A 26,613-nucleotide genomic window follows, 5' to 3' on the forward strand; every position below is an offset into this window, starting at 1 on the left:
CGTATCCGCAGATAGCTCTTCGTAGACCTAGTCATTAACCCCCTGCTCTCCATCCCTCCCCAGGTCTCGTATCCGCAGGGAGCTCTTCATAGAGGAGATTCAGGCTGCAGGGTCAGCGGCAGCAGCTAAAGCAGGGGAGGGGGACAGCTGTGACGGGACAGAGTCCGATGGCACGGTGGAGGGTCGCCACCGGAGGCCTACAGGGCCAGAGGATCACAAAGAGGCCCCTGAAGACCAGGACATGGAGGTCAGGGTTGAAGCTGGGGTGTCAGGTGGATCCCCTGTCCCGAGAAACTGCACTACCTCAGGTTCGGCCGGGCCGGGCTCCAGCAGCAGCAGCCTCTTCGGTCCCCCTGAGGCAGGTCTCTCTCTCTCAGCCCCAGCCAGTCACACCTCAACCCCGGCTAGGAACCCCAGGGAAAATACCCTGCGCAAGAAAAAAGCTGCCAACCTCAACAATATCATCCACAGACTGGAGAAGGCTGCCGGCAAGGAAGACCCATCTGAGTGGGAGTTCTGAATCCCCCCCCTCCCTTCACACCCCCTTCTCATGACCTCACAACCTCTGCCCTTTGACCCTCGCCCTGGTCTTCTCCTATTGAACAGAAGAGGGCAACAGCCAAAGCCAAGCTCATTGGCCATTTTTATACACAGTCTCTTTCCGGAGAGAAAGGAGAGAAGTGGTTCCCAAACCAAGATGTAGGAGAAGATATAATGAACTCTGAGAAGACTAAAAGGATTGAATCCTAGGCTCTCTGAATACTGAGTTTAGTTTTGTTACTGAGTAAAGCACTTAGTTGTCCTGCTGGCCACAGGGCCTGCTGTACCCCCGAACACCATCAGTTACTGGCAGGCTGCACCACAGACAGGCAGGAAGGCAGGCTGAGCTGGGGCTGTTTTAAAGGATGGATGGACGCACTCACAGGAGGAGAATTCTTTAATGTGTTAATTTAGAAGAGATCCAATTTTTTTTTCCCCCCCTGTCAACTCAGTGTCCTGTCCCACAGAACTCCCCTCACCTAGTGACCTCACCTAGTGACCTCACCTAGTGACCTCACCTAGTGACCTCACCTAGTGTCCTGTCCCACAGAACTCCCCTCACCTAGTGACCTCACCTAGTGACCTCACCTAGTGACCTCACCTAGTGACCTCACCTAGTGTCCTGTCCCACAGAACTCCCCTCACCTAGTGACCTCACCTAGTGACCTCACCTAGTGACCTCACCTAGTGACCTCACCTAGTGTCCTGTCCCACAGAACTCCCCTCACCTAGTGACCTCACCTAGTGACCTCACCTAGTGACCTCACCTAGTGACCTCACCTAGTGTCCTGTCCCACAGAACTCCCCTCACCTAGTGACCTCACCTAGTGACCTCACCTAGTGACCTCACCTAGTGACCTCACCTAGTGTCCTGTCCCACAGAACTCCCCTCACCTAGTGACCTCACCTAGTGACCTCACCTAGTGACCTCACCTAGTGACCTCACCTAGTGTCCTGTCCCACAGAACTCCCCTCACCTAGTGACCTCACCTAGTGACCTCACCTAGTGACCTCACCTAGTGACCTCACCTAGTGAGCCCAGCCACCTCTTTCCCCCCACACTGTCCAGTGACTGTTGCAAATCTTTTGCCTTGTTCTCGCTCCACTGATGTGTGTTGTTTTAAGGGTTCCCGTGGCTTTTTAACCTTGTTACTCCAGTGTGTGTCTGTGTGTGTCTGTGTGTGTCTGTGTGTGTCTGTGTGTGTCTGTGTGTGTCTGTGTGTGTCTGTGTGTGTCTGTGTGTGTCTGTGTGTGTCTGTGTGCGTCTGAGGATCAAGATGATTCAGCTGAAGAGAAGAATCAAACCTAAAAAAGGCCAAGTTTCCATAGTTACTGAGGGAAGAATGACCCACGCCCTGTGTGGTCCTGCTAGCAGCCATGTGATGGTGCTGAGCTGCAGGATCACCACTCAACGGAAGAGGGAACCACCTTTTTGTTGTTCCCTAGTGTCCTCCAATGATGATTTTTTTTTTTATACAGCAATTTGGTTGCCACTAAGAGATTGCACAGTCTATTGACTCTAGAGAGTACAAGTTAGAGAATTGTTTTTACAAAAGCTAAAAAAAAGAGAAGAGTTACCGTTTTGAAACTTAAAAAAATGAAACTTGGTTAACTCCCAGTTGAAACGGGATATATGATGAAACGCCGTAGTGAGCTAACGTTGTCATTGTTCTGGGTTAGTAAGTGTCCACCTCACTGTATAACCAACCTGCTCTGTTGACCTGTTGTGTCTCTGCCAATGTTTTCCTCACAAAATATATTTCCAGGACAAATCAGGACAACTGGACAGAACAACAGGAAACAGGTCAATATCATCTGTGCTGGAAGTCCCAGGTTTGGTCAATAACACAGGCTGCTGTGTTCGTCTACATGCAGAGAGGCAGGTGGCTTATAGTAAAGTCCCACTCTAGACCCCCTACTCTACTCTACACACTCTACTCTACTCTACACCCCCTGCTCTACTCTACTCTACACACCCTACTCTACTCTACACATTCTACTCTACACCCCCTACTCTACTCTACACATTCTACTCTACACCCCCTACTCTACTCTACACATTCTACTCTACTCTACACCCCCTACTCTACTCTACACCCCCTACTCTACACCCCCTACTCTACTCTACACATTCTACTCTACACACCCTACTCTACTCTACACACCCTACTCTACTCTACACATTCTACTCTACACGCCCTACTCTACTCTACACACCCTACTCTACTCTACACTCCCTACTCTACTCTACACCCCCTACTCTACTCTACACATTCTACTCTACACCCCCTACTCTACTCTACACACTCTACTCTACACACCCTACTCTACTCTACACCCCCTACTCTACTCTACACACCCTACTCTACTCTACACATTCTACTCTACACCCCCTACTCTACTCTACACATTCTACTCTACACCCCCTACTCTACTCTACACATTCTACTCTACACACCCTACTCTACTCCACACACCCTACTCTACTCTACACACTCTACACACCCTACTCTACTTACACACTCTACACACTCTACTCTACACACCCTACTCTACTCCACACACCCTACTCTACTCTACACACCCTACTCTACTCCACACACCCTACTCTACTCTACACACCCTACTCTACTCTACACACCCTACTCTACTCTACACACCCTACTCTACTCTACGCACCCTGCTCTACTCTACACACCCTACTCTACTCCACACACCCTACTCTACTCTACACACACCCTACTCTACTCCACACACCCTACTCTACTCTACACACCCTACTCTACTCTACACACCCTACTCTACTCCACACACCCTACTCTACTCTACACACCCTACTCTACTCCACACACCCTACTCTACTCTACACACCCTACTCTACTCTACGCACCCTGCTCTACTCTACACACCCTACTCTACTCCACACACCCTACTCTACTCTACACACACCCTACTCTACTCCACACACCCTACTCTACTCCACACACACCCTACTCTACTCCACACACCCTGCTCTACTCTACACACCCTACTCTACTCTACTCTACACACCCTACTCTACTCCACACACCCTACTCTACTCCACACACCCTACTCTACTCTACTCTACACCCCCTACTCTACTCCACACACCCTACTCTACTCCACACACACCCTATTCTACTCCACACGGTGTCACACTAGACTATGGGTCACATGGAGTGTACGGCAGCTGTATGCTGTGTTTGTACATTCTGTAGCTAGTACTGTACACCTATTGGTTTAGACCTTTATGAAAACTCTCTCCCTCACCCCCTCTCTCCCTCCCTCCCTTCCTTACCCTTCCCTCTCTCCCTCCCTTACCCCTCCCTCTCTCCCTCCCTTACCCCTCTCTCCCTCCCTTACCCCTCCCTCTCTCCCTCCCTTACCCCTCCCTCTCTCCCTCCCTTACCCCTCCCTCTCTCCCTCCCTTACCCCTCCCTCTCTCCCTCCCTTACCCCTCCCTCTCTCCCTCCCTTACCCCTCCCTCTCGTCCCTCCCTTACCCCTCCCTCTCGTCCCTCCCTTACCCCTCCCTCTCCCTCTCGTCCCTCCCTTACCCCTCCCTCCCTCTCGTCTCTCCCTTACCCCTCCCTCCCTCTCTCTCGTCCCTCCCTCTCCCACCCCATCTCTCGTCCCTCCCTCTCCCACCCCATCTCTCCCACCCCATCTCTCCCTCCCTTACCCCTCCCTCTCGTCCCTCCCTTACCCCTGCCTCCCTCTCGTCTCTCCCATACCCCTCCCTCCCTCTCTCTCGTCCCTCCCTCTCCCACCCCATCTCTCCCACCCCATCTCTCCCTCCTTCCCTTACCCCTCTCTCTCCCTCCCTCCCTTACCCCTCCCCCTCTCTCCCTCCTTCCCTTACCCTTCTCCCTCCCTCCCTTACCCCTCCCTCTCTTTCTCTCCCTCTCTCCCTCCCTTACCTGTCTCTCCCTCCCTCCCTCCCTTACCCCTCCATAAACATCCTCTCTTAGTGCCTGTCAGCCCCACTGCCTCTCTGTCGTGTGTGTGTGTGTGTGTGTGTTTTTAATGTTCTGAATGGGGGTCGTTTCTCGTTCGTACTTGCACACACTTAACAGTGCACAACTGCCACTCACCATTTCTACTATAAGCTGTTTTATGGGTTGTTGTTGTTGTTATTATTATTAGCATCATGAAGTAGTGTGATATTATTTTACTGTAGACTCCTTGTATGGTCATATCGTACGTATAGTTAGGTTTTTATTCGGCTGTATCGTGCATCTAACGGCTTATTATCTGACTTGGTGTTTTTATTGCATAATGGATTACCTGAGGGCAAGGACTTTGGGGGGGGGGGGGCTGAGACTGCCGGCAGTATTGTGGGTAATATTTACAAGATGTAGCTAGTTCTCATACGTTTGTATATTGAGGAATTGTGAAGTTTATTGGATGTGTCTTTTCCGTTGCTTTTACGTGACCTCTACAGTACCATTACATGACCTCTACAGTAGCATTTACATGACCTCTACAGTAGCATTTACATGACCTCTACAGTACCATTTACATGACCTCTACAGTACCATTACATGACCTCTACAGTACCATTACATGACCTCTACAGTACCATTTATATGACCTCTACAGTGGCATTTACATGACCTCTACAGTACCATTTACATGACCTCTACAGTACCATTTACATGACCTCTACAGTACCATTTACATGACCTCTACAGTACCATTACATGACCTCTACAGTACCATTTACATGACCTCTACAGTACCATTTACATGACCTCTACAGTACCATTTACATGACCTCTACAGTGGCATTTACATGACCTCTACAGTACCGTTACATGACCTCTACAGTACCATTACATGACCTCTACAGTAGCATTTACATGACCTCTACAGTACCATTTACATGACCTCTACAGTGGCATTTACATGACCTCTACAGTACCATTTACATGACCTCTACAGTACCATTTACATGACCTCTACAGTACCATTTACATGACCTCTACAGTACCATTTACATGACCTCTACAGTACCATTTACATGACCTCTACAGTACCATTTACATGACCTCTACAGTAGCATTTACATGACCTCTACAGTACCATTTACATGACCTCTACAGTACCATTACATGACCTCTACAGTACCGTTACATGACCTCTACAGTACCGTTACATGACCTCTACAGTACCGTTACATGACCTCTACAGTAGCATTTACATGACCTCTACAGTAGCATTTACATGACCTCTACAGTACCATTTACATGACCTCTACAGTGGCATTTACATGACCTCTACAGTACCATTTACATGACCTCTACAGTACCATTTACATGACCTCTACAGTACCATTTACATGACCTCTACAGTGGCATTTACATGACCTCTACAGTACCATTTACATGACCTCTACAGTACCATTTACATGACCTCTACAGTACCATTTACATGACCTCTACAGTACCATTTACATGACCTCTACAGTACCATTTACATGACCTCTACAGTACCATTTACATGACCTCTACAGTACCATTTACATGACCTCTACAGTACCATTTACATGACCTCTACAGTACCATTTACATGACCTCTACAGTACCATTTATATGACCTCTACAGTACCATTTACATGACCTCTACAGTACCATTTACATGACCTCTACAGTACCATTTACATGACCTCTACAGTGGCATTTACATGACCTCTACAGTACCATTTACATGACCTCTACAGTACCATTTACATGACCTCTACAGTACCATTTACATGACCTCTACAGTACCATTTACATGACCTCTACAGTACCATTTACATGACCTCTACAGTACCATTTACATGACCTCTACAGTACCATTTACATGACCTCTACAGTACCATTTATATGACCTCTACAGTACCATTTACATGACCTCTACAGTACCATTTACATGACCTCTACAGTACCATTTATATGACCTCTACAGTACCATTTACATGACCTCTACAGTACCATTTACATGACCTCTACAGTACCATTTACATGACCTCTACAGTACCATTTACATGACCTCTACAGTACCATTTACATGACCTCTACAGTACCATTTACATGACCTCTACAGTACCATTTACATGACCTCTACAGTACCATTTACATGACCTCTACAGTACCATTTACATGAACTCTACAGTACCATTTACATGACCTCTACAGTACCATTTACATGACCTCTACAGTACCATTACATGACCTCTACAGTACCATTTACATGACCTCTACAGTACCATTTACATGACCTCTACAGTACCATTACATGACCTCTACAGTACCATTTACATGACCTCTACAGTACCATTTACATGACCTCTACAGTACCATTTACATGACCTCTACAGTACCATTTACATGACCTCTACAGTACCATTTACATGACCTCTACAGTGGCATTTACATGACCTCTACAGTACCATTTACATGACCTCTACAGTACCATTTACATGACCTCTACAGTACCATTTACATGACCTCTACAGTACCATTTACATGACCTCTACAGTACCATTTACATGACCTCTACAGTACCATTTACATGACCTCTACAGTACCATTTACATGACCTCTACAGTACCATTTACATGACCTCTACAGTACCATTTACATGACCTCTACAGTACCATTTACATGACCTCTACAGTACCATTTACATGACCTCTACAGTACCATTTACATGACCTCTACAGTACCATTTACATGACCTCTACAGTACCATTACATGACCTCTACAGTACCATTACATGACCTCTACAGTACCATTTACATGACCTCTACAGTACCATTACATGACCTCTACAGTACCATTACATGACCTCTACAGTACCATTTACATGACCTCTACAGTACCATTTACATGACCTCTACATGACCTCTACAGTACACACTCAGGCATTGACTCTTTCCCTCACGACGCTTATGCTCTTTATCGTTGAATCAAACGATACATCTGCAAGACAAGATTACACAATATCTCTTGGCACTATTATCCAAAATCACAGAATATTGCTAAGAACCATCTATTGGATTAGGGGGTTCTACACACTTTTTTCAGCTCAAGACCCAAATGCGAAATTGACCATCTTCCCGTGACCAAAATCATCCTACAACGACCCAAATTAAGAAGAAATAGTATGTGATTTCTAGATGTATTCTCATAATTCGGGACCCACCTCACTTGCCGAGTGCCCGCTTTGGGTCCCCACCTATAGTTTAAGAAACCCTTTCCTAGATCGGAGAGTATCTCTTGGCACTATCTCCTAGATCGGAGAGTATCTCTTGACACTATCCCCTAGATCGGAGGGTATCTCTTGGCACTATCTCCTAGATCGGAGTATCTATATCTCCCAATGGCTCATGTCTGATGGTGTGTCGTTGGCGCCACATTACACCGATGCCGTCTGAAGAACACAGTGCAATAAAACTCAGTCGTACAGGCGTCCTTGATGTACAAGTCGGGGGCTTTTAGAAGAATCACTGTACCCTGTTGTTGCCGTTTCCTTTTCCTGTTAGTGGGTATGTTTTGTCAAAATGGTGTCTGGTGATAGGAAAGACTTATGACAACTAGTTTTGACTGATCTCGGCCCCGGGAGAATCATCTCTGCCCGAATTGAGATTGAAAGAGTATATATTTCAGGAAATAAGGAAGTGTTCTTTTACACAGTCGTGTCCCTTATGTCGTCTGTTCCATACATTACAGACTGTACGACCTCGCCTAGCTCCAAAGCATTATCCATCCATCATAACACAGTTACTGATTGATCTGATATAGTAATACTGCTGTTATTGCATCGGTAGAAACGGCCCGTATCCATAGCAGCCATAACAGACCCATCCATAGACTCACTGTAGACTGCTAAGCAATCCCCTCCTGTTCAGCTCAGCACTCCAAATAACTCTGGGAAATGTACGCCTTTCACACGTGGTTCCAAACCAAACACAGGCTCTTTACTCATGACCTGCAGCCCAGCACAACACTGCTTCTTTATACTGTGTTTGACTTACAATGCCTGGCGACAACCCTTAGCGACAACACTTAGCAACAACCCTTAGCGACAACACTTAGCCAGCAGCACCCAGGGGACTTGGTTCTAAACCCTTCATTATACTGCGTCTCCTTAGCCAATCTCTTGACATCATTTCACACCTCTCACCGTTGGTTAAAAACCAAAAGCATTCCCAGAGTTCTAAGTCCATATATATTTCTTGATTAATCAGGATTTCAGAAAGGAATCAGGGTTACTGTGCTACGGTATTCCCTACATCTGCATGATGACATCTCATTACAACGTATCCCTACTCCCCTGATGTCCAATGGCCTGTAGCCCTACTCCCTGATGTCCAATGGTCTGTAGCCCTACTCCCTGATGTCCAATGGCCTGTAGCCCTACTCCCTGATGTCCAATGGCCTGTAGCCCTACTCCCTGATGTCCAATGACCTGTAGCCCTACTCCCTGGTGTCCAATGGCCTGTAGCCCTACTCCCTGATGTCCAATGGCCTGTAGCCCTACTCCCCTGATGTCCAATGGTCTGTAGCCCTACTCCCTGATGTCCAATGGTATGTAGCCCTACTCCCCTGATGTCCAATGGCCTGTAGCCCTACTCCCTGATATCCAATGGCCTGTAGCCCTACTCCCTGATATCCAGTGGCCTGTAGCCCTACTCCCTGATGTCCAATGGCCTGTAGCCCTACTCCCCTGATGTCCAATGGCCTGTAGCCCTACTCCCCTGATGTCCAATGGCCTGTAGCCCTACTCCCTGATGTCCAATGGCCTGTAGCCCTACTCCCTGATGTCCAATGGCCTGTAGCCCTACTCCCCTGATGTCCAATGGCCTGTAGCCCTACTCCCTGATGTCCAATGGCCTGTAGCCCTACTCCCTGATGTCCAATGGCCTGTAGCCCTACTCCCTGATGTCCAATGACCCGTAGCCCTACTCCCCTGATGTCCAATGACCCGTAGCCCTACTCCCCTGATGTCCAATGGCCTGTAGCCCTACTCCCTGATGTCCAATGACCCGTAGCCCTACTCCCCTGATGTCCAATGGCCTGTAGCCCTACTCCCCTGATGTCCAATGGCCTGTAGCCCTACTCCCTGATGTCCAATGGTATGTAGCCCTACTCCCCTGATGTCCAATGGCCTGTAGCCCTACTCCCTGATATCCAATGGCCTGTAGCCCTACTCCCTGATATCCAATGGCCTGTAGCCCTACTCCCTGATGTCCAATGGCCTGTAGCCCTACTCCCCTGATGTCCAATGGCCTGTAGCCCTACTCCCCTGATGTCCAATGGCCTGTAGCCCTACTCCCTGATGTCCAATGGCCTGTAGCCCTACTCCCTGATGTCCAATGGCCTGTAGCCCTACTCCCCTGATGTCCAATGGCCTGTAGCCCTACTCCCTGATGTCCAATGGCCTGTAGCCCTACTCCCTGATGTCCAATGGCCTGTAGCCCTACTCCCTGATGTCCAATGACCCGTAGCCCTACTCCCCTGATGTCCAATGACCCGTAGCCCTACTCCCCTGATGTCCAATGGCCTGTAGCCCTACTCCCTGATGTCCAATGACCCGTAGCCCTACTCCCCTGATGTCCAATGGCCTGTAGCCCTACTCCCCTGATGTCCAATGGCCTGTAGCCCTACTCCCTGATGTCCAATGGCCTGTAGCCCTACTCCCTGATGTCCAATGACCCGTAGCCCTACTCCCCTGATGTCCAATGGTATGTAGCCCTACATACCTTAAGAGGTTAAAGGCATTTATCTTGTGTTTCTCTCCTCAGCCACTGCCAATAGACCGGTCTCTCTAATCATTTTTCATGAAGACTGTAGGAACATATTGCACCGATTGTCATCTTTGTATTTAAAAAAAAAAAATTTTTTAGCTTATTTTTGTTTCTCAACATATTTTCTGTCAAAAATTTAAAGGGTCAAGTTTTGGTGGCATTCAAGAGATTCTGTGTAGAAGGGGATCTGTGTTTTGGGTTGGTTATTTACACAGTCAGTTTCCTCTAGACGGATCGGGTCACTTTCTGGAAGCCTAAATCAAGTTTTCAAATTAGACTGTACGAGGTTCAGCCTGCAGTGTCTGATGGGAAGATGGGGAAAGGTTGTTTTGTGATAAATATTCTAATCTGGCTTTTACAGCTGAACAAGTTGATGTTATTGTCTGATTTGATTGGATTTTTTGGATTTATTTTGTTTGGTGGGGGAGGTGGAGGAGGGGGGGATGGGGGGGGGGGGGGGGTGTAATTCAGGAATTTTCCATCCACAGATATTTTTCTATAAAGCTAAATCAGATGATTCTATACACTGTTGTATAAAACGCTGTACAGATGCAACAGACTGTATATCATGTTAGTGTCTCCCGAAGTTGTAAAACGTTGCTATTGTTCGTTCTATTGAAGTAGTAGTTGTTAGTTGTGTGTGTGGTTGTAGAGGCGGTCTGGACCGCAGCACTGGGCTCCATATCAGGACTAGGAAAAAACAATGCTCTGTTTTCTAATGCTTTTTAAAAGACATGTTATTGAAGTGGATTTTTTTGTAAGAAGGAAAATACTTTTAGAATCATTGGTATACACACGCACACACACACACACACACACACACTTCCTCTTTCTCACATCACAGCACAAAACACATCACACTGGGGAATGTTCGGGCCCGTGTTTATGCCCCTGATGGAACTCTCCTATTTAAGGCTGTTTATTGACACTCACACCTCTCATTCATATATATATATATATATATATATATATATATATATATAGTACATGAACATAATCATTTTGTTTCTACCTTGTCTGTCTCTACTGGCTCTGGTCTGTCAGTAGCTGGACGAGGAGACTGGGTAGAAGGGCCCAGTTAGTAAAAGGCACTGGACCAGGGTTAGAGTCAAGTCCATTTAAATTCCTGTCAATTCAGAAAGTAAACCAAATTCTAAATGTTCCCAATTTTTTTTTAAAAGCATTGAAGATAATTGGAATTTCAGTATGCTTCCTGAATAAACTATCATTTAAATGGAATTGACCCCCAACCCTGCACTGGACTGACTTCCTGTTTATTGAGTTGGCATGCTGTCCAGTCATTAGCTGGCTACTTGTGGTTTGGACAATGGATTCCCATAATGAGATTACCATGTCCACTTGAACGTCTCTTGGTATTCTTTCTGACCAGAACACACTACTGGGTCTTTGTGAAAAAGCAGTTGTATACAGAGATTAAGCATTTTTTTCCCCCCCCCCCCAAGTTAAAATCTCAACCAAACGAAAAGGTTGTTCCGTTCACTGCACAAAATCCACATATCATTCACAAGCTAAGACACTTTCTATTTAATATTCTTATCAATATGATATCAGCCATTAAGATGAAATGAAACTTTGGTTGAAGTGAACTTTTGGTGAGAAACGTCTTGCCCAAATTCTCCCTACACCTTTTCCCACTCTTGAGATCAGCACAGAGTAAGTTGTAAACCAAAATGAAAAGAGGAGGTTCATCCTTACCTCTTCACAAAGCTTTAATATGCTTTAGGTGGCTTGAACCAATCATTTGTTTGTGTCAGTTCAGAGTGAAGCGTTACAATTTGTTAATTTCAGTCAGCAACAATGTGTTGTTGAAGTCTTCTCATCCTATCCCAGTCACTTGTTTGTGTTTCAGTGTATTCAACCCGGTCTCAAGAGCATTTCGTATTATTCTGTGCGTAAATCCGTGACACTCCATTTAGTAAAATATGTTACAGGTGGGCATATAACGCGAACGTCTAGCTACCTAAAGGTTGCGATGTTCGAATCTCCTCACAGACAACTTTAGCGTTTTGTTAATTCGTAACATTGTACGTTTTGCAAATTCGTAACATGTAATACGAATTCGGTGATGGACATCCACAAATGTAATACCATACATATCATATCATCAAAATGTTGAATTGTCTCGGATTTACGTACAGAAAAATACGAAATGCTCTGAGACCAGGTTGGTGTTTTGTATGGTTGTTAAAGGATGGCTAGGAGATCCTAGTTTCCCTAGCTAGCACTTGGGTTGCTCCAAACATTTTTCTGAACCTGCTTTCATTGGCCTTGCCTTGGGTTTTGCTTGTTTCCGTTGAATATTTTTCTGTCATGTTGTCTGTTCTCAGCGCTGTAAGACAGTCCCTTACACAACATGGAGAAGCAATATCACTGTAATAAACAATGTAGTGTTGTTATTAGGATTATTCACGTGCACCCTAGGTGTAATAATTGAAGTAAATCTCTTTTATACAAACACAGATGGTGTTGTCTTTGTTTGAAGTTTCTGCCATCTCATTCCCTACTGAAGGATGGGAATGGCGCGGTAGGTAACCTAGTGGTTAAGAGAGTTGGGCCAGTAACCGAAAGATCGCTGGTTCGAATCCCCGAGCAGACTAAAAGGGAAATCTGCCGATGTGCCCTTGAGTAAAGGCACTTAACCTGTAAGTCGGTCTGGATAAGAGCGTCTGCTAAATTACTAAAATGTAAACATTAAATCAGGATTATGCCTCTAGGGCCATTCGTTCCAGTAAGACGGGTTTGAATTTCTCCCTGAACAATATGGCTGACATTTTCACCCCATTCTGGAACTTTGAGGGTTCAAAAATATAATAATCATTTTTTAAAATGACATCGCACACAGAGAGGGAGAGACGCACACAGAACAGAGAGCGAGCAAGAGAGACAGACACACACACACAGAGAGACAGAAACACAAACACAGAGAGACAGACACAGAGAGAGAGAGACATTTTAGGCAGAAGCCTCACTTTGAAAGTGTCATTTCAACCAACAAGCCAGTTAGGACAGAACTCAGACAAGAACCTGTTCCATCCGGTGTCCTTCAGAACCTGTTTGGTAAGTGTCCTTCAGAACCTGTTTGGTAAGTGTCCTTCAGAACCTGTTTGGTAAGTGTCCTTCAGAACCTGTTTGGTAAGTGTCCTTCAGAACCTGTTTGGTAAGCGTTCTTCAGAACCTGTTTGGTAAGCGTTCTTCAGAACCTGTTTGGTAAGCGTTCTTCAGAACCTGTTTGGTAAGCGTTCTTCAGAACCTGTTTGGTAAGCGTTCTTCAGAACCTGTTTGGTAAATGTCCTTCAGAACCTGTTTGGTAAGTGTCCTTCAGAACCTGTTTGGTCCTGTGTTCTTCAGAAGCCTAGGTAAAATGTCTCGTGGAGTAATCGAGACCCGCGGCTGTTGACGTCTGAAAACCGCTAAGTGACTGACTGGGGAGCTACATATGACCAGAACATACCGATGTAATTGAACGTATTGTAAGCCTAAGCACTGATGATCTATAATGATGTGTGTTTAACCGGCTGTCGTCTGTCTCCACGTGTTCCCTCCGCAGGACGCTACGCAGACCTGCAGCTGGAGTTCTCGTCTGCGGTCCGGACCAGCGCCGAGCAGAAGGAGCTCATCCTCAAACTGGAACACGACCTGAGCAGCATCCAGACCATGTCCTCCCTGTCACGCCCTGATGCTGAGGTTTGTCTTTCACCTCTCTGACCTTTCATCGACCCTGACCCTGTGACATCACTACGAGACTGGTGTTAGTCTCCCCATCACTGGGATGCACATAGGTCCCTATTCAGACGAGAGAAGTTGACCTAAGTCCGAATCGGGTCCTGAACCCCAAATGACTCCATGTCTAATCTGTTCTTATTAGTGTACAGTATTTAAATGCACTTTAAATAAAGATTGATTTAATGTTTTCTCCACCAGGGGTCTGACCTGACCAGCATGATTGACAGCATCCCTGAGCCAATCAGAGAGGCCACTGCCATGTTTACAGGTATGTTGTAGGAGCTGTGTGTGTATATAACGGGGGTTAACGGTGCTGGGTGTGTCTATAACGGTGCTGGGTGTGTATATAACAGTGCTGGGTGTGTCTATAACGGTGCTGGGTGTGTCTATAACGGTGCTGGGTGTGTCTATAACGGTGCTGGGTGTGTCTATAACGGTGCTGGGTGTGTCTATAACGGGGGTTAACGGTGCTGGGTGTGTCTATAACGGGGATAACGGTGCTGGGTGTGTCTACAACGGTGCTGGGTGTGTCTATAACGGGGATAACGGTGCTGGGTGTGTCTATAACGGGGGTTAACGGTGCTGGGTGTGTCTATAACGGGGATAACGGTGCTGGGTGTGTCTACAACGGTGCTGGGTGTGTCTATAACGGGGATAACGGTGCTGGGTGTGTCTATAACGGGGATAACGGTGCTGGGTGTGTCTACAACGGTGCTGGGTGTGTCTACAACGGTGCTGGGTGTGTCTACAACTGTGCTGGGTGTGTCTACAACGGTGCTGGGTGTGTCTATAACGGTGCTGGGTGTGTCTATAACGGTGCTGGGTGTGTCTATAACGGTGCTGGGTGTGTCTATAACGGTGCTGGGTGTGTCTACAACGGTGCTGGGTGTGTCTACAACGGTGCTGGGTGTGTCTATAACGGTGCTGGGTGTGTCTATAACGGTGCTGGGTGTGTCTATAACAGTGCTGGGTGTGTCTACAACGGTGCTGGGTGTGTCTATAACGGTGCTGGGTGTGTATATAACGGTGCTGGGTGTGTATATAACGGTGCTGGGTGTGTCTACAACGGTGCTGGGTGTGTCTATAACGGTGCTGGGTGTGTCTATAACGGTGCTGGGTGTGTATATAACGGTGCTGGGTGTGTCTACAACGGTGCTGGGTGTGTCTATAACGGTGCTGGGTGTGTCTATAACGGTGCTGGGTGTGTATATAACGGTGCTGGGTGTGTATATAACGGTGCTGGGTGTGTATATAACAGTGCTGGGTGTGTCTACAACGGTGCTGGGTGTGTCTATAACGGTGCTGGGTGTGTATATAACGGTGCTGGGTGTGTATATAACGGTGCTGGGTGTGTCTATAACGGTGCTGGGTGTGTCTATAACAGTGCTGGGTGTGTCTATAACGGTGCTGGGTGTGTCTGCAACGGTGCTGGGTGTGTATATAACGGTGCTGGGTGTGTCTATAACGGTGCTGGGTGTGTCTATAACGGTGCTGGGAGTGTCTATAACGGTGCTGGGTGTGTCTATAACGGTGCTGGGTGTGTCTAACGGTGCTGGGTGTGTCTATAACGGTGCTGGGAGTGTCTATAACGGTGCTGGGTGTGTCTATAACGGTGCTGGGTGTGTCTATAACGGTGCTGGGTGTGTCTATAACGGTGCTGGGTGGTGCTGGGTGTGTCTATAACGGTGCTGGGTGTGTCTATAACGGTGCTGGGTGTGTCTATAACGGTGCTGGGTGTGTCTATAACGGTGCTGGGTGTGTCTATAACGGTGCTGGGTGTGTCTATAACGGTGCTGGGTGTGTATATAACGGTGCTGGGTGTGTCTATAACGGTGCTGGGTGTGTCTATAACGGTGCTGGGTGTGTATATAACGGTGCTGGGTGTGTCTATAACGGTGCTGGGTGTGTCTATAACGGTGCTGGGTGTGTCTATAACGGTGCTGGGTGTGTATATAACGGTGCTGGGTGTGTCTATAACGGTGCTGGGTGTGTCTATAACGGTGCTGGGTGTGTCTATAACGGTGCTGGGTGTGTATATAACGGTGCTGGGTGTCCTCCCCTCCCAGGTATGGCCCCCCAAGGGGAGCTGCCTCAAGGCCAGATGGACTCTCTCCTCTCCATAATCTCCAGCCAGAGAGAGAGGTTCCGCTCACGCAACCAGGAACTGGAGGCTGTGAGTCCCACTCATATATATATACTAGAGGTCGACCGATTATGATTTTTCAACACCGATACAGATTATTGGAGGACCAAAAAAGGCGATACCAATTAATCGGCCGATTTAAAAAAAAATATATATATATATGTATTTATTTATTTATTTGTAATGACAATTACAACAATACTGAATGAACACTTATTTTAACTTAATATAATACATCAATAAAAATCAATTTAGCCTCAAATAAATAATGAAACATGTTCAATTTGGTTAAAATAATGCAAAAACAAAGTGTAGGAGAAAGTAAAAGCGCAATATGTGCCATGTAAGAAAGCTAACGTTTCAGTTCCTTGCTCAGAACATGAGAGTATATGAAAGTTGGTGGTTCCTTTTAACATGAGACTTCAATATTCCCGGGTAAGAAGTTTTAGGTTGTAGTTATTATAGGAATTATAGGACTATTTCTCTCTATACAATTTGTATTTCATATACCTTTGACTATTGGATGTTCTTATAGACACTATAGTATTGCCAGTGTAACAGTATAGCTTCCGTCCCTCTCCTCGCTCCTACCTGGGCTCGAACCAGGAACACATCAACAGCCACCCTCAAAGCAGTGTTACCCATGCAGAGCAAGGGGAACAACTACTCCAAGTCTCAGAGCGAGTGACGTTTGAAACGCTATTAGCGTGCACCCCGCTAACTAGCTGGCCATTTCACTTCGGTTACACCAGCCTCATCTCGGGAGTTGATAGGCTTGAAGTCATAAACAGCGCAATGCTTGAAGCACAGCGAAGAGCTGCTGGCAAAACTCACGAAAGTGCTGTTTGAATGAAGTTTGAGCCAGGTGGCCCAAACTGTTGCATATACCCTGACTCTGGGTGCAATGAACGCAAGAGAAGTGACACAATTTCACCTGGTTAATATTGCCTGCTAAACCTGGATTTATTTTAGCTAAATATCCAGGTTTAAAAATATATACTTCTGTGTATTGTTTATGGTTAGGTACACATTGGAGCAACGATACGCACCGCATCGATTATATGCAACGCAGGACACGCTAGATAAACTAGTAATGTCATCAACCATGTGTAGTTAACTAGTGATTATGATTGATTGATTGTTTTTTATAAGATAAGTTTAATGCTAGCTAGCAACTTACCTTGGCTTCTTACTGCATTCGCGTAACAGGCAGGCTCCTCGTGGAGTGCAACGAGGCAGGTGGTTAGAGCGTTGGACTAGTTAACTGTAAGGTTGCATGATTGGATCCCCCGAGCTGACAAGGTGAAAATCTGTTGTTCTGCCCCTGAACAAGGCAGTTAACCCACTGTTCCTAGACCGTCATTGAAAATAAGAATGTGTTCTTAACTGACTTGCCTAGATAAATAAAGGTATAAAAAATGTAGAATCTGCGAAATCGGCACCCAAAAATACCGATTTCCGATTGTTATGAAAACTTGAAATCGGCCCTAATTAATCGGGCCATTCCGATTAATCTGTCGACCTCTAATATATACACATGCGCGCGCGCGCGCGCACACACACAGACACACACAGACTTTTCCACCCTCTTTCTTACCCCCCTTCCCTCTCTCTGTGTCCTCAAGGAGAGTCGTTCCGTGCAGGTGACCATGCAGGCCCTGCAGAGTGAGCTGGACAGCCTGCGTGCCGACAACATCAAACTCTACGAGAAGATCAAGTTCCTCCAGAGCTACCCTGGCAGGGTGAGTAGGTTCCTCCAGAGGCTACCCTGGCAGGGTGAGTAGGTTCCTCCAGAGGCTACCCTGGCAGGGTGAGTAGGTTCCTCCAGAGGCTACCCTGGCAGGGTGAGTAGGTTCCTCCAGAGGCTACCCTGGCAGGGTGAGTAGGTTCCTCTGGCAGGGTGAGTAGGTTCCTCTGGCATGGTGAGTAGGTTCCTTTGGCAGGGTGAGTAGGTTCCTCCAGAGGCTACCCTGGCAGGGTGAGTAGGTTCCTCCAGAGGCTACCCTGGCAGGGTGAGTATCTTCCTCCAGAGCTACCCTGGCGGGGTGAGTAGGTTCCTCCAGAGGAACCTACTCGGAAATTGTTCACCTTTTACTCTATCTGTCTCCCCATATAGGCTGGACTGACTTCCTGACTGACTGATCTGTCTCCCCCTACAGGCTGGACTGACTTCCTGACTGACTGATCTGTCTCCCCCTATAGGCTGGACTGACTGACTGATCTGTCTCCCCCTACAGGCTGGACTGACTTCCTGACTGACTGATCTGTAACCCCCTATAGGCTGGACTGACTGACTGATCTGTCTCCCCCTACAGGCTGGACTGACTTCCTGACTGACTGATCTGTAACCCCCTATAGGCTGGACTGACTGACTGATCTGTCTCCCCCTATAGGCTGGACTGACTTCCTGACTGACTGATCTGTCTCCCCCTATAGGCTGGAGGCAGTGATGACACGGTTACGGTGCGTTACTCCTCCCAGTATGAGGAGAGACTGGACCCCTTCGCCTCCTTCAGCAAGAGGGTGAGGACAACCACACACACTTTAGGCAGATTGTGTATTGGTCAGTGTGTGTTGATGTGTATTGGTCAGTGTGTGTTGATGTGTATTGGTCAGTATATTGGTCAGTGTGTGTTGATGTGTATTGGTCAGTGTGTGTTGATGTGTATTGGTCAGTGTGTGTTGATGTGTATTGGTCAGTGTGTGTTGATGTGTATTGGTCAGTGTGTGGTGATGTGTATTGGTCAGTGTGTGTTGATGTGTATTGGTCAGTGTGTGTTGATGTGTATTGGTCAGTGTGTGTTGATGTGTATTGGTCAGTGTGTGTTGATGTGTATTGGTCAGTGTGTGTTGATGTGTATTGGTCAGTATATTGGTCAGTATATTGGTCAGTGTGTGTTGATGTGTATTGGTCAGTGTGTGTTGATGTGTATTGGTCAGTGTGTGTTGATGTGTATTGGTCAGTGTGTGTTGATGTGTATTGGTCAGTATATTGGTCAGTGTGTATTGGTCAGTGTGTGTTGATGTGTATTGGTCAGTGTGTGTTGATGTTAATTGGTCAGTGTGTGTTGATGTGTATTGGTCAGTGTGTGTTGATGTGTATTGGTCAGTATATTGGTCAGTATATTGGTCAGTGTGTGCTGATGTGTATTGGTCAGTGTGTGTTGATGTGTATTGGTCAGTGTGTGTTGATGTGTATTGGTCAGTGTGTATTGGTCAGTATGTGTTGATGTGTATTGGTATGTGTTGTTGTTGAGACATCATGTGTGTTTACAGGAACGCCAGCGCAGATACCTGAGCCTCAGCCCCTGGGACAAGGTTACACTCAGCCTGGTGAGTCACACACACACACACACACAGGGGCTGTATGTTATTGTACTGATCTAGGGATATAATTTACTATTATGTATAGATTTTTATCTTACATTTTTTTACTCTTTATGCGAGAGTAAAAAGAGAGAGAGAGTAAAAATGAGGAGAACACCAGAAGAAGAATGATCATTTAATTAACACAGTGAATTATTCTAATGTTTGTTTATGCGTCAATTAATCCCATAAGGGATGGGTTGACAACTGACTTTAATTCGTTCACAGATACATATGTGTGAACAAACGGTAGTAATTCACCCATGTGTTTTAGGGTCGTGGTATTCTCTCCAACAAGATGGCCAGAACCATTGCTTTCTTTTACACCCTCTTCCTGCATTGCCTGGTCTTCCTGGTATGTAACCTTTCACCTCCCACCACCCCATCGGCGATTCACAGATGTCGGTGCCGATGTCATAACGTGTGTTTGTGTGTGTTCTCAGGTGCTGTATAAGACTGCCTGGAGTGAGAGCATCGGTCGAGACTGCTCTGCCTTCTGTGCTAAGAAGTGAGTACTTAATTCGGTCTTCCTCCCCCCGCTAGCAGAACAGCGGTGTCAGGTTAGGCTTTGCCTTTAAATTCTCTCCATCTCTTCTTCTTTCAATCCCCTCCCTTCTGTCCGTCTGCCAGGTACTCGGATCACCTACATCGTTTCCATGAGAACGGGGACAACCTGTGATGTCAACCGGGATGTCAACAAGTCGTGGCGAGACTAAGGGCAGACTGGAAGAGCAGCTTTATCTTCTCCAGTAGCTGCTTTTGCCCACTGTGGGGTGTGCTTTCTCTCTGCTTTGGGGGAGGGGGGGGGGACTAAAGGGAGGTGGCTGACATGCAAACTCATATTTAATTTTCCAATTAGGTTAAGAGTTTTGGTTAAGGTTAGGGTTTATGTAAAGGTCAGTTTATCGACGTTGGCTAGTCAGGCTGTCAGAAAAATCCCCTTAGGCTCTCTCCCCAGTGTCAAGGCATAGAAACTAACTGCTTATGAAAGAGAATTTAACCACGTTTGTCAGACATTTTGTCATACCTTAGACCATGTTGTGTGAAAATGTCAAACTTTGATTTAAAGTGTAAACTATCCGTCTAAGGTCTTGGATAGTCCTCTGCTACCTTAATATTGATATGTTAAAGAATAACGTTAATAAACTAAAGACAATAATTTTTAAGAGAAGTTGAGAATCTGTTTTTGATAGAAATGGATTAAAGTTTAATTTGAATTTAACGATGGTATCTTACCATTTCCTAGTAACAAAGGGATCAATATGTTTAGTTTTGCTATATTCTGTCCTAGCCTGTAGTCTCCAATACTGATATTATTAAACAAATGATTTTGATGAACGAAGAAGTGATTGACAAGAGGGGTGTTTTGTTGTCCTTTGATTCGGGTCATTTTTAGGGTGTTGAGGAATATTGTGAAAGTACGTGTGTATTTGTGAAAGGATTTGAGTATTACAATTGCTATACAACTTAAGAGATAATGTTTAAAGATGAAGTTCCCATCTTTGGCTTTGACATTTCCCTCTTTGAGATTACATAGTTCAGTAAAATGTGAAGAATTATCACAGTAATTGCTATAAATCTGAATTATCACAGCACCTGTAATTGCTATAAATGTCTGAATTGAACTAGATTGGCAGTATGGTTTAACTTGTATCTTATGTTGAAGTGTATCTGTGTCATGACATGCTGTTGTTTTCTTAGGGTGGGTGTCCAGGCAGGGACATTGTTTTCAGTCAGATGAATAGGGGTGATGTGGTTGCATTGAGGGGTCTTTGGCTCCTAGATTGATGGATTTGGACAGATGACCATCACCCAGGTCGTGATTTCTGTTGCAGTAGTTCACCTGAAGGATTGCTGAGTCTCATGTGATTGACTGTTATGATGAAATAGATTCCTATATTCCAACCTCCTCCCTCCACTTGCTGTTAGGACATGTATTAACTTGAGCTGCAAACCATATATCACTCTCATCACCATTCGCTATCATTCTAAATAAACTCTATGCATTTACCTGTGTGTTTTGGTCACAATGAGAGATGTCACAATATGTGGAATGATTCACCTTTATTTAAGCAGGGAGTCATAGAAATATAATCAATTTATATGGATGTTACAATGTCAATCATAATGACGTCACAATGATCAATGTCAAAATGATGTCACAATGTCAAAATGATGTCACAGTGAGTGATGTCACAATAAGTGGTGCCAGAATGTTCAATGTCACATCAATGCTTAATGTTACAGTGGACGATGTCAAAGTGAATGTTGTCACAGTATGGGATAAAACGTTTTTTTTTCTGTCATATTGCATCACAGGTACTAATGGTGTTTTCAACACAACTGGTGCAGTGTTCAAAACCACTGGGAACTCGGAAATCTCCGATTGCAGTGCATTCAAGATAACTGGGAACTCGGGGGAATTTTCTTTCTAGATCTCTGACCTGAAGATCACGTCATGATTAGATGTCGTATTTTTAAAGAGTTCCCAGTTGTCCTGGAAGCGCTATGGGAACTCGCAAAGAAAATGAGGTCAGATCATGACGTCAGTGATCTTCAGGTCAGAGCGGATCACTTTTGTCAAGTCTGAAAAGTGTGTTGCATTATCGGGGTAAAAATAGACAGGCTTGCAGGCTCTACATGTCGACTGCATGAACTTGACCAAAATCATGCGGTCATTGTGACATCATTTAGACATTGATCATTGTGACATCATTTAGACATTGATCATTGTGACGTCATGAAATTTTGACTGCAGTCGACTGCATGTTTCTGCACTTTTCTCTAGACCACATACATCCTGCAGCCATCGCCTGCATTGTGGGACGCTCTAATGTCAACCAATCATTAAGGTTGTTTTTGATTGACCCACGCGAACGTGTCCAAAGAACCAATTTTACAGCGATTCATGTCGCCTATACAGCGGATATATACAAATAAAATGTGATTTTCAGGTGTTCTCTCGCACTAATTGTTTGTACACACGGTTTCAGTCTGAGTGTCGGGGTATGGGGCTTAGAGACGTGTTTATTTCAACGTTGTGAAGAAACAGTTTAATAAAACCATGGCAACGCTGCCACGTTGATCTGAGCCTTGCTGTTGGACTTCCTGCTGTCGCAGAGGCACTTCCCCCAACTTCACTCTTCGACGTTGGTCTCCAGGCAGTAGCTCGAGCCCTACCACTCAAACGTGCCAATAATTTGATGTGTTGGAATGAGAGGTCTCTTGTCTACGGTATGCGGGGGTTGTGGGAGGTCTCAGGTCTTGTGTGTGCTTCTGAGTGAGACTGAATTATTCATGCGAGGAGTCCCTTTAAAGAGTTCCACACGTCTCTAAACCTCTTACTGGATCATTCAACTTTAAAGAGGTGTTCTGACCACAGGAAACCCACCACCACCACCACACACACACACACATCCACTGCTTCCTCCCACAGACCATCTCACATCCACCCTCCAGTCAGCATAATCACCCTGGCCTGATCCAATCTTCAGAGACTTCAATTCACCTTTTTCCTCCCCAATTTACCCGTCAGCTAATCCTTCACCCCACCTGCCACTCACATCTAATCAGTGCATCCTCTATTTAGGCTTGCTCTCTGCAGTCAGTCAGTTTTCCTCCTCTCATCAACCTCTCCATAAATATTCACCTCCGTCTCTGAGATAACAGCATAGTTCTTAAAGAGTCTGTGTTTTAATTGCGCCGGAGGAATCATCTCAAATGGCACTTCCTCAATAATGCATAGTTGGGATGGGTCAAATCGAATGTTATTGGTTATTACATACACGTTTAGTAAATGTTATTGGTCACCTACACGTTTAGTAAATGTTATTGGTCACCTACACGTTTAGTAAATGTTATTGGTCACCTACACGTTTAGCAAATGTTATTGGTCACATACACGTTTAGTAAATGTTATTGCGGGTGTAGCGAAATGCCTGTGTTCCTAGTTCCAACAGTGCAGTAATATCTAACAAATCACATTACACACATCTAAAAGTAAAATAATGCAATTAAGAAATAGCTAAATATTAGGATGAGCAATATCAGAGTGGCATTGACTAAAATACAGTAGAATAGAATACGGTATGTAAACATTATTAAAGTGACTAGTGTTCCATTCCATTCCATGTCTATGTCTATAGGACAGCAGCCTGTAAGGTGCAGGGTTGAGTAACCAGTGATTCCATGTCTATGTCTATAGGACAGCAGCCTGTAAGGTGCAGGGTTGAGTAACCGGATGGTAGCCGACGATTGATGGTTGATGTCATTGATGATGTCCTTTTGGGCTCCCAAGTGGCGCAGCAGTCTAAGACACTGCATCGCAGTGCTTGAGGCGTCACCACAGACACCCTGGTTCGATTCCAGGCTGTATCACAACCGGCCGTGATTGGGAGTCCCATAGGGTGGCGCACAATTGGCCCAGCATCGTCCGGGTTTGGCCGGTATAGGCCGTTATTGTAAATAAACATTTGTTCTTAACTGACTTGAATAAAGATCAAATAAAACTTTTAAAAATGTATTTTTGGACTTCCTGTGACATCGGGTGCTGTAGGTGTCCTGGAGGGCAGGCAGTGTGCCCCCGGTGATGCGTTAGATAGACCACACCACCCTCTGGAGAGCCCTGCGGTTGTGCGCGATGCAGTTGCCGTACCAGGCGGTGATACACCCCGACAGGATGCTCTCAGTTGTGCATCTGTAGAAGTTTGTGAGGGTTTAGGTGACAAGCCACATTTCTTTAGGCTCCTGAGGTTGAAGAGGCACTGTTGCGCCTTCTTCACCACACTGTCTGTGTGGGTGGACCATTTCAGATTGTCAGTGATGTGTACGCAGAGGAACTTGAAGCTTTGCACCTTCTCCACTGCGGTTCCGTTGATGTGGATGGAGGCGTGCTCCCTCTGCTGTTTCCTCAATTCCATGATCAGCTCCTTCATTTTATTGAGGGTGAGGTTATTTTCCTGGCACCACTCCGCCAGGGCCCTCACCTCCTCCCTGTAGGCCGTCTCGCTATTGTTAGTAATCAGGCCTACCACTGTTGTGTCATCTGCAAACTTGATGATTGAGTTGGAGGCGTGCGTGGTCATGCAGTCATGGGTGAACAGGAGGGGGCTGAGCACGCACCCTTGTGGGGCCCATGTGTTGAGGATCAGTGAAGTGAAGGTGTTGTTTCCAACCTTCACCACATGGGGGCGGCCTGTCAGGAAGTCCAGGACCCAGTTGCACAGAGCGGGGTTCAGACCCAGGGCCCTGAGCTTGATGATGAGCTTGGAGGGTAGAATGATGTTGAAGGCTGAGCTATACTCAATGAACAACATTCTTACATAGATATTCCTCTTGTCCTATCCAGATATTCCACATTGTCCTATTGTCCAATGGCCATTTCATCGTCTGTGGATCTATTGGGGCGATATGCAAATGGAGGAGGGTCTAGGGTATCAGGTAAGGTAGAGGTGATAACTAGCCTCTCAAAGCACTTCATGATGACAGAAGTGAGTGCTAATGATAGTCATTTAGTTCAGTTACCTTTGCTTTCTTGGGTACAGGAACAATGGTGGCTATCTTGAAGCATGTGGGGACAGCAGACTGGGTAGGGAGAGATTGAATATGTCTGTAAACACTCCAGCCAGCTGGTCTGCACATGCTCTGAGGACGCGGCTGGGGATGCCATCTGGCCCGGCAGCCTTGCAACGTTTAACACGCTTAACTCTCTCACTGACGTCGGCCACGGAGAACGAGAGCCCACAGTCCTTGGGAGCGGGCCGCGTCGATGGCACTGTGTTACCCTCAAAGCGAAGAAGGTGTTTAGCTGGTCTGGGAGCAAGACGTCGGTGTCCGCGACGTGGCTGCTTTTCCCTTTGTAGTCTGTGATTGTCTGTAGACCCTGCAACATATACGTATTGCGTCTGAGCCGTTGATTTGCGACTCCATTTTGTCTCTGTACTGACATTTTGCCAGTTTGATTGCCTTAAGGAGGGAATAACTACACTGTTTGTATTCAACCATATTCCCAGTCATCTTGCCAAGGTTAAATGTGGTGATAGTAGGCGCTTTCAGTTTAGTGTGAATGCTGCCATCTGTCCACGGTCTCTGGTTTGGGTAGGTTTTAATAGTCACAGTGGGAACAACATCCTCTATACACTTCCTGATGAACTCAGTCATCGTGTCCGTGTATACATCAATGTTATTCTCCGAGGCGACCCGGGAACACATCCCAGTCTGCACGATCAAAACAATCTTGCATGGATTCCGATTGGTCAGACCAGCGATGAATAGATCTTAGCACGGGTACTTCCTGTTTGAGTTTCTGCCTATAGGAAGGGAGGAGCAAAAGGGAGTTGTGATCTGATTTGCTGAAGGGAGGGCGGGGGAGGGCCTTGTAGGCATCCCGGAAGAGAGAATAACAGTTGTTGAGTGTTTTCCCAGTGCGAGTACTACAGTCAATGTGTTGATAGAACTTCACTAGCGTTTTCCTCATTTACTTTTGTTAAAATCTCCAGCTACAATAAAGAAATGGATGTGTGGTTTACAGTTTACATGAAGTCCTGTGTAGTTCCTTGAGGGCCGTCTGGGTATTGGCTTGAGGGGGAATGTACACGGCTGTGACTATAACCGAAGAGAATTCACTTGGGAGGTAATACAGTCAGCATTTGATTGTGAGCTATTCTAGGTTGGGTGAACAAAAGGACTTGAGTGTCTGTACGTGTTTCACAATCACACCATGAGTAGTTAATCATGAAACATACACCACGCCCTTCTTCTGAGAACCCAGCTGGCTGTATGGACTGGGACAGTATATTCGCAGAGAGCCATGATTCCGAGTATGTTACAGTCCCTGATGTATCTCTGGAAGGAGATCCTCGCCCTGAGCTTGTCTACTTTATTGTCCAGAGACTGGACATTAACGAGTAATATACTCGGAAGGACCATCCTGAGTCAAACTAGAAGTGTGCCACTCCGAATACCTTTTCTCCACCGGTGGCATCTTGGAGCAGCCTCTGGGATA

The 26,613-nt window shown here is 46.1% G+C and overlaps 1 protein-coding gene across 10 annotated transcripts in view; it reads left to right on the plus strand.

The window, feature by feature from the left end:
* Positions 1-21,620, plus strand: part of cux1b (cut-like homeobox 1b) — a 174,090-nt gene extending 152,470 nt beyond the window's left edge. For 9 of the 10 annotated variants that reach the window (XM_036965636.2, XM_036965639.2, XM_036965638.2 and 6 more), the window contains one exon: positions 64-12,835. In XM_036965636.2, the coding sequence (XP_036821531.2) occupies positions 64-520 (457 nt within the window). In that variant the 3' untranslated portion in view covers positions 521-12,835. Of the gene's footprint in view, positions 1-63; positions 12,836-13,925; positions 14,063-14,299; positions 14,370-16,167; positions 16,275-17,869; positions 17,987-18,680; positions 18,768-19,520; positions 19,578-19,884; positions 19,966-20,053; positions 20,119-20,240 lie in introns of those variants that run through there. The other variant, XM_036965643.2, reaches the window with a different exon arrangement.
* Positions 21,621-26,613: the final 4,993 nt, after the last annotated feature.

This window comes from Oncorhynchus mykiss, chromosome 27 (genome assembly GCF_057628025.1).
Source record: "Oncorhynchus mykiss isolate SJ-2025 chromosome 27, ASM5762802v1, whole genome shotgun sequence".
NCBI classification, from domain to species: Eukaryota; Metazoa; Chordata; class Actinopteri; order Salmoniformes; family Salmonidae; genus Oncorhynchus; species Oncorhynchus mykiss.